We start from the raw sequence: 13,067 nt of genomic DNA on the forward strand, positions 1-13,067 counted from the left end.
TCTTTGTTTTCCTTTTCCTTTATTAAAGACACCCAGATGCTAATTTTATGTAAAGTTTTGTTTTTTTCTGTTTCTTTATGTGTATGGAGAAAGAGGAAATTGTTATCATTTGCCTGTAGTTTAGGTGACATACAGTTAGTAAATGAGGTGTATGATTAGCCAACAAGGTACTACAAGGATTGTGTATTGGTGATACTTTTGGATATTAAAGGTTGATAACAATGACTAGGTGTAAGATTGATTAGGAACTCATTTTCCAGTTTTGGCGGAAAGCATGGTACTAAACACATGTATAGTCTGTTCATTCTTGGATCCTTCAGTATATGCTTTCTGTGGTCAAATTCAGGTTGATAACAATGTCTTCTGGGAAATTTTGTTGTAGAGTCTGTTCATTCCAGGATCCTTCAGTAATAAACCCCGATACATCCTCCAAATTTTCGTTAATCTTGAATTCAGAAGGAACTATGTTGACATAGACAACCCAATTTAGTCCAATTCTCATACCACATATTTGTAGTCCCTCCTTTTATTTTCTTCACAGTTGCCTAACGATACAATTTTTTTTAAAAAAAATTCTATAGTGCTGCAACATTGCTGCCAGCTTCTCTGTTTTATTGTTTTATGCACTGCTGCAATATTTCTTATAAGAAGTCAATAATGAACATTACGGAATCTTGAAGAGATGAGACAAGGGACAAAGCAATGTTAAGTTATCGTACATTCATAAGGCTTCTTCTAAGGACTTTAAAGGTAAACTAATGTTAGTGTAAGAACTCTCACAAGTTAAAACCATTCTATCTCGAAATCCAAATTTTGAGTTATACTACCATACATTTTCCAATATCATCCCTCTAATGGGAATGCCTTGGCAGGTGGAGAGTCCCTAGACTTACCATCATGCTTCACGGTCCTCAAATACTATTCCTTGACTAGCCAGAATTATGCAGAAGGCCTTCCAAATCCGACACACAAACTCTGAAGTTCTACAAAAACCAACTATCCTGGTTGAAAGAAAAATTAGCCCAGCTTGTAGGATCTGATCCCTATCCTTTGTGGATTGGAATTTGAATATGAAATATCTCTGTGGGTGCAAGGTTAAGAACATAACTGCTGAACTTTCTTAATTATGTTAGGTTCTGTTTTTCATTTTCTGCACAGCTCCATAACTGCACAAACTTTGTTTTAAAATTTTCTGGATATATTGCTGTCAGCTTCTCTGTTTTACCATTTTCTGCCCAGTTGTTCATCCAGAATGTGCCCATTTTCTGTTCTACTATTGCTGCAAAGTTGTTTTACTAAATAGTATATAGTTATGGTTTTTCAAAATACATGTTGGATCTTGATTAATGTATCTGGAAGTTTTTCTAATAGTTTTTTCTTATTTCTTGCAGCTTTTGTAGATGCTTCTGGATATCACTCGACAAAGACTTAACATTAAGTTTTCTACCCAACTTTTGTTCATTCTTCAGTGAAGATACTAGTTTAGAAGATGCACTAACTCATTAATATTAGTTTGCTACGAATGTTATGCAAAATCTTGAATGTTATCTATGTATTTTTGTTAATTAAGCAAATATTGAAACTAACATCATGGGATGTTAACACATTTATTGTAATCAATCGCACTCTTTATTTCTATCGTCCTGCCCCCTCTCTCTATATAATCTTTTTTATGTATCCAGATTTTTAGTAGTAATTAATTTGATATTTGTTGATGAGTATAGATTCTTGTGATATCAATGGTTGTAAGATCAGTGGTGGTCAATTAGAGACGAAAATTACTGATTGTCTCTAAAGGTCAATCTATGACCAAAATTGTTGCTCGTCTCTAATGAATAAGCTAGGACTAGAAATGATACTTGTATGTAAAGCTATTTTAGGACCAGGTTGTTGTTCGTCTTTAAAAGTTCTCTAGGACCAGTTCGTTATGGTCGCTACAGCTATACTAGGAGCAGATTGTTAATGGTCTCTAACACTATTTAAGGACCAGGTCACACTCGTCTCTAATGATTTATTAGGACCAGGTTGCGGAAGGTCGCAAAAGAGGTTTAACGACCTGTATGCCAAGATATCATTGGCCTATTTGAGACTAGATATATAGTCCCTAAAGGGATTTCATGACCAGAAAATTTTCTCGTCTCAAAAACCATTCAGGGACTAGTTTTTTGAACTTGTCATTATTGACCAGTGGCGACGGCAATATCTGGGACGGGTGACGACCAGATTTTTCTGGTCTCAATTGCGCTTTTGGGACCAGATTTGCACTTTCAGGGACTAGATTTCCCTTCCTTGGAGACTGTTTTTCTTGTAGTGAATTTCACTACTTAGGACCTTAAATCCTTAAAAAGACTCGGAATCTGAAACCGAAAACTCTCATGGATCAGATTTCACATTTCAGAACTAATGAAATTGGCAGAATTCCACTCCGACACTTGAAACTCCAAAAGACTCCGAAAACCACTTTTAAGCAACTTAAGCCTTCCAAACTCAAATTTTACCGAAAACTCCACTTTTACTCAATGTTTGGAATCAACTTCCAAAACTCAATCAAGAAACAACTCGGGGGTCGATATCGGGAGAGGAAAAACNGAGACTAGATATGTAGTCCCTAAAGGGATTTCATGACCAGAAAATTTTCTCGTCTCAAAAACCATTCAGGGACTAGTTTTTTGAACTTGTCATTATTGACCAGTGGCGACGGCAATATCTGGGACGAGTGACGACCAGATTTTTCTGGTCTCAATTGCGCTTTTGAGACCAGATTTGCACTTTCAGGGACTAGATTTCCCTTCCTTGGAGACTGTTTTTCTTGTAGTGTTTTTTGAATAATTTGATACTCTTATTGATATGGATGATTGGATAAATCGTGGTTGGTTGATGAATGTCCTTTATGTGATATATGTGGTTGTCAATATATTCATTGGAATGGTTGTTCTAAATCTTATTCCGTTCCCCCGAACCCCTATTATGATTCTTCTGTTATTTGTGATGTTGGTAGGGCAGATGAAGTGGAGAATGCAAAACAAGAGGTGCGCAATGTGAATTCACTTATGGAATGTACGGACATGCTGGACAAAGTTAATTCAAAAATCGTTGAATAAATGTTTGAATGTGTGGAAGAGCAAAAAAATAATCACGAAACTGCGAGATGCGCTTGACGCTATTCAATTAGAAATTATTGTCCTAGAGATTGCAGCCCAACAAAGAGAAAGCTATGAAGAAGCAGAGATAGTGAGCCAATCTTGACTACATGAACAAACTCAACATCTAAAGTTTCATGAGTCTATCTGTGATGGTCTGACATACATGACAAGCCAACTGATTGAAGGAAGAGTTGAGCTCACACAAGAAATAGATCAATTTGGCTCAAATATTCATGACTTGGAGACTCACTTGAACAAAAAGATTGAGGCGTTTGATGCCCAATTATCAATTGTCATGGATGATGATCAACAAGTAGAGCAAAAAGAGGAATTTCAACCATTAAACTACACCTTATTCCTTAATATCGATGTTGAGAAAGAGTACAAAAGTGAGAATGTTGTAAATAATGTTGCTTTGGAGTTGAGGCAATTTGAATCTCTTTCAAAACACTTTTCTATAAAATCTGAACTAATGGATGAGTGCATTGATGAGGAACAAGACCCCTACATTCTAAAGTTTTTTAGTCCACGTAGACAAAACGGCATTCCTCACATAAGGGCAAAGAAGTGCAAGATACGACATATATTACTTGGTTCCTTTATCTTTATACCACCACCCCTTGAGAGGAGCAAAAAAATTGATGCAAAGTTAGGGGTAAAATTCATAAGTTCAAAGTGGAAAGAAAAGTGGTGAATTTATTTGTGTCGTGCCGCGACATTAAATTAGGCGCTTATTGGGAGGCAACCCAATTTGTAGTGTAACTTCTTATTTTTATTTTTATTTTTTATTATTATTATTATTATTTTATTTTTATGTTATCTTTACAGGTTTTAGAGAAGTCTGAGTATCCAGAATTTGGAGCTAAGGAGCACGTTTGAGCTTAAGTGTAGGATGACGACCCTTGATGAAAATAAAAAGAACATGCTACTAGCTAGGCTTAAAGACCTCAGGAAGTTTTTCTAACCCTTGTTTTAAATTTTATTTGATGCTTTGGGGACACAGCATCTTTTTAAGTGTGGGGTGGAGGAATAAATTTATAGTTTTTATTATTTTATTGAGTCTTTTATTTTTTTAGGATGGGTTCCTTGGCTTTTGTTTTCGGTTCTTTTCCTGAGGATAGTCCCTTTGAATCGAGTGTCTTTTTTTTTTAGGAATAATTTTTTATTTTTTATTTTTTTGAGAGAAAAGAAAAGACCCTTTTGAGTGTTGTGATACTTGCTATTTAGGTCTAATTTTTTAGTAGTACTTTCTTGTGAATACTTGATAAAAAAAATGCAGACTCTTTGACACCTAAGCTCATGGTTATGACTTTGTATATAATTTATTTTATTTTGTAGTTTGTTATGATTTTGTCTCTCTTAGAAGTGAAATTGATCCATCTTGGTTGATACTTGGGCCATGTGTGGTGATAATTTCTTTATTCCATGTTTTGTATTTCAGTCTAGAACTTGCCCTGCATGTTATTGAAGCGAAATAAGAAAGTGTTGATTTGCTTAGGAAATGATAATAGGTTTTCTTTGATTTGTCTGGTAAATTTTAGCCTTTTCAGATATTATATCACTAGTTAGCCTTTTTGAGCCTATAGCCTTTAATTTTGTTGGTAGCCATATTTTGCCCTTGACTATTTGTTGAATCCCCAGTTTTTGCACCTTGCTTCCTTGAGCATTATAGCATAGACTTATTATAATTATCAATTTTGAGAAAAGGGGATGGTTGAGTGAAAAAGTAATCAATGATAGCTACAAAGTGCTTAAAAAGTCCTCTTTGAAAGAATGTGATGTAAAAAAAAAAAGATGAACAAAAGAAGTTACCTTGATGATGGCCCTGGTCCTTTCAAAGACATTGTGCACCTTAATGCATGTAAAATACGTAAGTTGAGGGTGGCTATTATGAAGGAAAACTTAAAAAAAATAATAGAAACATTCTTGAGATGATAAGAATTACTTGTGAAATAATTGTTGAATAGAGGGCTGAAAATAAAGAAGAAAATAATGGGTGATGAAATCTTAAAGTGCAAAGTGCTTAAGGAAGTGTAAGTCACTGTTCTATAGATTTCCTACCCGTCCCCTAGCCTACATTACAACCCGTTAAAGTCTTATTTGATTCTATTCGAGCATGCTTAATTAATGGAGATGTACATAATGGGCAAGCATATGGTTCTTTGTGCATACATGTGAATTTTCTTTGTGAGTGTGAGAGTTTGTTCTTGATATGAAGTCCTTAATTTATATTCAATCTTTTGAATTGAGTGTGTGGACTATTTCTTCTTGTGAGGGCACTTGTTTCATGATGGATAGGTGATTTTATTAACTTTCTTTGATGAGAGTAGACGAGCAAGCTTAAATTTGATGAGTTCAAAGTCTTTCCTAATAGTGGTAGGAACCAGAGGTTTGTTGTTTATTTGGATGTCTTGCATAATGATTGAGAAGAGTACTTGGTTTGGTATATGGACTAATTGTTTGTATTAGCCCAAGTGATGACATTCCTAGTATGACTTTTGAGATGAACTTTAATGTTTGCTCGAAGACGAACAAATTTAAGTGTGGGGTGTTGATGTGAGTCCAAAAATATATTTTTTTAATTATTATTTACCTCACATTTATTATTTATATCTGTCCTTTTTGAGAATTAATTTTATGGATTGTGCTAAATAGTGTATTTTATTTGTAGGGGTAAATTGACGTAAAGTTAAAAAAGTTTGAAGCTAAAACGAATTAAAGATGAAAAATTATAGAAGGAAATCAAGCAGACAGTTTAATGGACTAAATTGAATATAATAATATATAAAATTATATGTTGCAAAGTGCACATTCAATTGGAAACTTGAAAGGAGAATATTGTTGCCAGCCACGTGGAAGATTTTGAAAGCAGTGGCCAATTGAGGAGCTGCGCACAATCTTGAAGGCGGTGGACAGAACGCGTACAACAATTCCAACTCAGTTTTGGTTTTGGTTTTCTCGTTTGTTTTCGTTCCAATTATTTTATTTAGATTTTTCTATATCTATAAATAGTCCATAAAAATAATTATTGGACAATTAATATAGAGTAAGGAGGAGGCACTTTTGAAGAGAAAGTCATCAATACTTTTTAGGGTTCTTTTCTTCTTCTTATTTTCTTAGAGATTAGTGGTTAATGTCCTTGTTCTGGGGCTGTAGCCACGAATCAAATGTTGATTATTTAAGGTTTATGAATTAATTTTCGATTGTCAATACAAGTTACTTCTATATTCTTGTTTTAGTATTTTATGCTTGCGCACCATAAGATAAATCTATTGTCTAATCTTAAAATTGAGAGAGGAGAGGTTTAGATAGACCAGAGAATATAGAGAGATCGGTCCACCCATTAAATTGAGGTGATTAGTGTTCAGGATTGATGCCCAGACGAACACTTTGCTTGGTTACGAAATAGGATGAAATATAAATGTTCGTCAATTAATCTATTTATTCCCGTTCAACGATGTAGTTAGATAACTAACTGAGGTAGGCGACGAGAGGCGTATAACCTGGATCATATCATCAACCCTATAAACCAGTAACTTGACAACTGAAATTAATTCTAAGCCTATAATATGATACATGAGATTCAATACATGCTACAACCTTTGGATTTTCCAACTATTGTAAGTAATCTTATTATTTTATTCCTACATTCTTTTTTATTTGACACTCTTAAATAAATAATTAGACCAATATAATTTAGTAAAAATAGCTAATTGTCAAGTCCTTTGGGTTCGATAATCTGGTTCTTTTAAGAGCCATTATATTACTTGCGCAACCACGTACACTTGCGTGTGCAATTGGGAGCAACACATGTCATAATCAAATAATCAAGGAGTTGAATAACATAAAGTCCTCAAACTCAACAAGACATGAAGCAAGTCCTCATATAATAGGGATAGAAGAAGAAACCATTTGATATAAGTCTTTACTATTTAGAAATTAAAGCATTTCTTTCATTTTAAGATGATCAAATATCAATCCAAGCCCCTAACTCCGACATTGAATGTCAAGTATAAAAATAGGTCACACAATCCCTCACTCGGGGGATTTCTCAAGTATCAGAGGTTTTCATAAACAACAATTAAGGTATTATATTATGTCTCCACACAGGCTAAGCACATCACAAATAGGCATTACACAGGCTAAATAAGAAAGTCAACACTTATCAACATCTAATGGTCATACTTCAACTCACTTCATAGTTGACTTCTTAATGAAGATTAACTACTCATCTCAGTCTAAAAGAGGAATATATTGTCAAACCTATCTCGAAGGCCAAAACATCACCTGAACAACTTTATCGGAGCACCCCTTCAATCAAATGATCACTGAAACGACCTCCAACTATAAAAAATGAAAATAGTTTATCAAAAGGAGTCCAATGATACCCATAGTGAAAAGGTTAGTAATCGTGGGTAAAATAGTCCAAAAATCACTTCACAATTCAGAAGGATAAAGTAAGATTTTAATTCAAAAAATACAATCTACAACTAAAGAGGAACTTGTGGTTGAAATCCTCATTAAAATTGATTTAACAAAAAAAAAAAGAGCTCTAATTCATGTAAATATCAATTTTCCAACTTAGGGGAAAAATCCCCAAAACTCACAATGAAATCAAGATTAAAAGGTGTTTCAGATGATAATAATTGAAGGAAATGATAAGTAGTTGATAGAGGAACTTACCCACACGAATTTCACCAAGAAAACCATCTAAGAACCACCTCTCCTAAGCTCAAATCGAGTGAAAATAGAGGCAATGAAAGCAATGAGAAAAATCCTGAATTTAGGTTCTGTCCAAATGAAAAATGGTCATCATGAGCCACTAACTCTCGTGATCACGAAGGCTAAGGGAAGGGCTCATCGCGAACACGAGCCTAAGGGCCACAATCGTGAAGGCCACAGTGCAGACACTTAGCGATCGTGAGCCTACGGGCCGCGATTTCGAAGGTCAAAATGACTTGCACCAGAAACCAACAACCAGCAGCTCAAACTCAAGAAAAAGTCTCCGAATGGACCCTCGAAAATCGTTCGAGGTCCGATAAAAATAAACTAGACATGCTACCCCACTAAATTCAATATTTTGTACTCAATGAAATCTTTAAATTTTCGAGAAAAAATCAAATTACAAAATTATCTTTCCGAACCACTCTTTAGGCTTAAAACTCAACTTCCCACGCCTGATTGCCCAAAACTTCACCCAAGGCCTCAAAAATCTTACCAACCATTTTGCTGGCCCAGACTCAACATTCCAGACGCAATTGAATTGACGAAATTTCCATCCAATGCTCGAAACTCAAAATGTTGACCAAAATCAACTATATCAAAATAATTCAACTCAAAAGAGTCAAAAATCTCCAAAATCAATCTCGATTGTATCAGAGACCACGCTAATCATTCCCGTAACACAAACTAAGCATGAAAACGCTAAGGGAAAGGATAATTTTCATTTTATAATTAAAAGCAATTTCACAAGAAATGAGACATTACAATAGTATATTTATTCAAAAGCAGAAAGTATAGGTGTATATCTGATTACGAATGTTGATGATATATTTCACACTTACAGTGGTGCTCAGTATGGAGAAAAATATTTTCTAATTAATTTCTCATGCTCGGTTGGTCAAAACTTTTGAAAATATTTTATCTATGAAAATAACTTTTTAGTAAAAGTAGAAAAATAAGTTCCACAAATGACATTTCATAATTTGATTGTGTTCTCTCCACCCTCCAACTCACCCTATCTTCACATCCACCGACGTAGCCCCTACCTCCATAGTATTTATTTAGATTGTATAAAAATATTTTTAAGATAATATCTTTAATTTTGCGTACATATGAACACAAGATAATAAATAAGAAACTCGCTGAATTATTTTCCTAAAAAACATATTTCAAGAGAACATTTTCTTTCCTACCAAACAGATATAGATTTGCAATCTTTAATTTGAACAAATGAATACAAGATTAAATTCGAGAGGCGAATTGAACCCATACATAAATAATCTCACCAAGAGATATTCAAAAGAGGAGATCCAATATAGAGATAAATGGATTAAATAACCTACAAATTAATTAAAACTTATCAAAAGTGTTCATCCATCAATATTGTCTTAGCAAATAATTTGCATCCTATTTTATTATATTACTAGGGTTAACCAAGAAAGAAAAGATATAAATGGTTTTAATTATACGTGCATTATATCAGTGGCAAAATGAAATTTTTTATTTTAAGTGTTTGAGATTTTACATATATATATATTTTGAAAACTAATATTTGACCTATATGCTTTGTATAATTTTCTATATACATAATATCTTTTTAATGAAAGATATTCAACTTACCACCCTTTGTTATATGTGGCTACACCACTACATTATATTATAATCAAAAGGGCCTTTTAAAATATAATATTAAGCTTGAATTCCTTGTAAAGTTTTTAATTTGTATACTTTCTTGACCCCAATCTAAACTATTCAAGTACAAGTAGTTGTGACTAACATTTTAAAGGATCTATACCCCTAATTAACATAAGGAAATGTATCTATGAGCCCATTAGAACTCTTAAAGAATGTGTCACAAAGAGTGTCTTTTTGACATTCTTATCATGCATCTTTTCCGTACAATTACAAGATTTATAACTCTTTTATTGACCAAATGACTTTATATTATAATGAATATAAGTCATATGTTAAATTGCAATGCCATATTTTAACAGTAGTTTGGAGATTCAAATCAACCCACTAAGCTCTTAGTTGACACATCAACATGCATTCAACCTTGATACTTATCCCAAGAGTTGTTTCATACATTTTTTAACCTTTCAAGATAATGAAGAGTTTTTTTGTAATTTTTTTACAAATGCAATCTTTTATATGATCCTCAAAGGATTCTCATCAAATCCTTTCATAGATTAGCACTAATCCTCATTGGGTGGGTGGTTCTCTTTTACTTGTATTTTTATAAAAATATAATCCTAGTTAGCTAGCTACTTGCCACTTTCTTTCCATTAAGCATTTTCCAAACTATAAATACCCCCCACTAACTAAATGTTTCCCATCACCAAAACAAATTAAACTGAACCATCTTTCAAGTAAACAAAACAACCCCATCAAACAAAAATTCTACTTCTATTAATTTCTCATCGAAAATACTCATGATTTTTCATCTATAAGTTGTGAAATACAAATCATAAGAGCAAGAAACATAGAACAAATAAGTGCATTAGGAAAAAACAACTTGTTTGTTAGATGTTATCTTCCAACAAGAAACAACAACCAAAGAGTTAAGCTAGACACTCAAGAAATCTCATCAAAATCAAACTTGTTTTGGGATGAATCTTTCCCATTGGATTGCATGGTAACTCAAGACTCCATTAACATGATGAAGCAAGGAACAATCATTTTCGAGCTACGGTCAAGAAGATATGTTCCTCTTCTTAGGAAGAATATTGGTGGCTCACAACTCTTGGGGAAAGTTGAAATTCCATGGAAAAGAGTATTTGAGTCAAGAGAAATGGAGATAGAGGAGTGGGCAATATTCATGGCTACTTCAAAGAATATCAATGAAGATGTGAAACCTCCAGCAGTAAAGATAGCAACGAAGGTTAAAGTAAATGAGACAACAAAAATTAATAAGTTGAGAAGATCATGGGATGAGTCATGTGCTTGCAAGGGTTATTGTGGGTGCAATAGTAGTATTTTTAGTGTTGATGATTATGATATATTTGCACTTGGAGTTGCTTTAGATTCCCTTTAATTCAAGGCCAAAAATGGACAAAGCACTAAGCTATGTCCTCTCTAGGATTAGATTATTTCTCTTAGTCATATAGGTGTTATTCTATTTGTTAAAGAAATTGAAAGGCGAAAGTGACTTATATATCTTTTAGACCTCCTGTCACATGAGCGGATTATATTTTTATGAGCTAATGTTATCATGTCTCATTTAACTATTAAAGAAACTAGCCAAATACCTCTAACGACATGATGTCCCTATTTATATCAACAAATCAAAGTGAAAACTAAAACCTCCGATAACACTTTACGATTCAAAATTGTAGGTGATCATGATTGGCATCTGACGAGCCAATAATATCCTAATTCCTATTTTCTATGGAAATCCAAGTTACCCATTTCCCAAATAGACTGCCAAGGAACACTACTAGGCTCTGAGTACATATGTTGAGTCATATTCCAAAATAAACAATTTTTTTTTTTACTTGTATTCAATATTAATACCAAATAACATGAATTCACTATGATTAAGCAAAAATATAGGTAAGAATACATATCACTATATTTACCATAGTTTAGAAATAAAAGTATGATGTAGAAAATATATACATGTTATATATTTATTAATTTAGCATAAATACTAGATATGGATAAAAAAAATTGTCACTCATATTGATGAACAATATGAACTATACTATAATTTTAATAATTTAGTGGATTGACTGTTTGCATTTTTATCTTGCTAGGGAGGATTCGAATACTAACCTTGTAATCACATTTCCCTTCCCTGCCGCCAATTGTTTTTCTTAAAAAGATGGAATATAGTATAATAATTTCACGTCACTTTCCTCCACCGTTAGATTTTTGTGACAATATTAATATATTATACATTGTTAAGTGATAAACTGAGATATGAATGTATATTAATTAATAATAATTGAGTGACATAAATTTAATGTTCAAGGCAAGTATTAAGCATATGTTATAATATTTTCCTCTAACGCCTACTCTTTTTAACATATACTCCCTCCGTCTCCCGTCTCATTTTCTTTTAATTCACTCAATTTTATATATATATATAATGGTCGATGTATGGCGGTTTTGTAATGGAAATTTGTGTAACAAGTGTATCCACTCAATATAATAGTGTATAATGGCATGTTATACAGTATATATATATATATAATACATAGTATACAAAATGTATATGTAGTGTATATATTAATTATTTAGTTTGAAAGTCCCAAACTTCAAACTAGTATTTCTAAAGTTTGAATTATCGTCAATCTTGATTTTGAATTCAAATTTTTGATTAAAATTTTTCTGTCCTACACAAATTTTATATCTTATTCGCCGCTTCGGATACTAATTCTATGACTCTACCTAATTAAAGACAAATAAAGTTCAGCAAATTAAGGATTATTTGATCAGGTGAGATGAAATCATGATATGAAATTATATGAGATGAAATTGAAATTTTATTTAGATATGCACTTTGTATTTTAAATTGTATTTTTTGCTCATAAAGATAAAGTTTTCATAAGTTGTAAAATCTATCAAAATTGCCCGAATTATTTACATAATATTACAAAATAAGCAAAAGTTCACAACAAAGGAAAAAATATAAAACACTTATCGATCGAACTTTAATTCAATAAAAAATAAAATTGAACATGAGTTATAGTGTACTACTCTTTAATTTAATATAATTCTCTCACATAGTACATGCAATCTCCTCACGTTGAACATGCATTTCTTTTTAACATTTACTTGTACTCTGCTTAAAGCGGAAGGAAGATCATTCTTTAAAGACTTTTTTTTGGAAATTTTACACAAATTTCATAGTGTTAAGAGCAAATTACATCATATCCCTACTCTTTTTCAAATTACAAAAATCCCTTAAATTTGGTGGAATCCGATACATCCCAAAACGTCGTGATACATCGTGTCGCGATTTCGGATACATATGTCAATACATCGCATCTCAGGTTCGGATACATCACTCAACGTCCTGATACATTGCACAAAGTGATGTATCCGACCGATACATCACGTAAATTGATGTATCCGATTGATACATTGTATAAAGTGATGTATCCGAAAATATGAGAGAATAGGGATTTTTGTAATTTTTTCAAATAGTAGAGATTTTTAGAGAATATGATAAAATAAGTTGTATATTTAGATAATTTT

The 13,067-nt window shown here is 32.7% G+C and overlaps 1 protein-coding gene across 1 annotated transcript; it reads left to right on the forward strand.

Moving 5' to 3' along the window:
- Positions 1 to 10,284: 10,284 nt before the first annotated feature.
- LOC125855788 (uncharacterized) lies at positions 10,285 to 10,899 on the forward strand (the record flags this gene model as incomplete). Its single annotated transcript, XM_049535489.1, has 1 exon — positions 10,285 to 10,899. A coding segment is annotated over one exon (615 nt), but the record flags the coding sequence as incomplete, so codon positions are not given.
- Positions 10,900 to 13,067: the final 2,168 nt, after the last annotated feature.

This window comes from Solanum stenotomum, chromosome 2, assembly GCF_019186545.1.
Source record: "Solanum stenotomum isolate F172 chromosome 2, ASM1918654v1, whole genome shotgun sequence".
In the NCBI taxonomy this organism is placed as follows: Eukaryota; Viridiplantae; Streptophyta; class Magnoliopsida; order Solanales; family Solanaceae; genus Solanum; species Solanum stenotomum.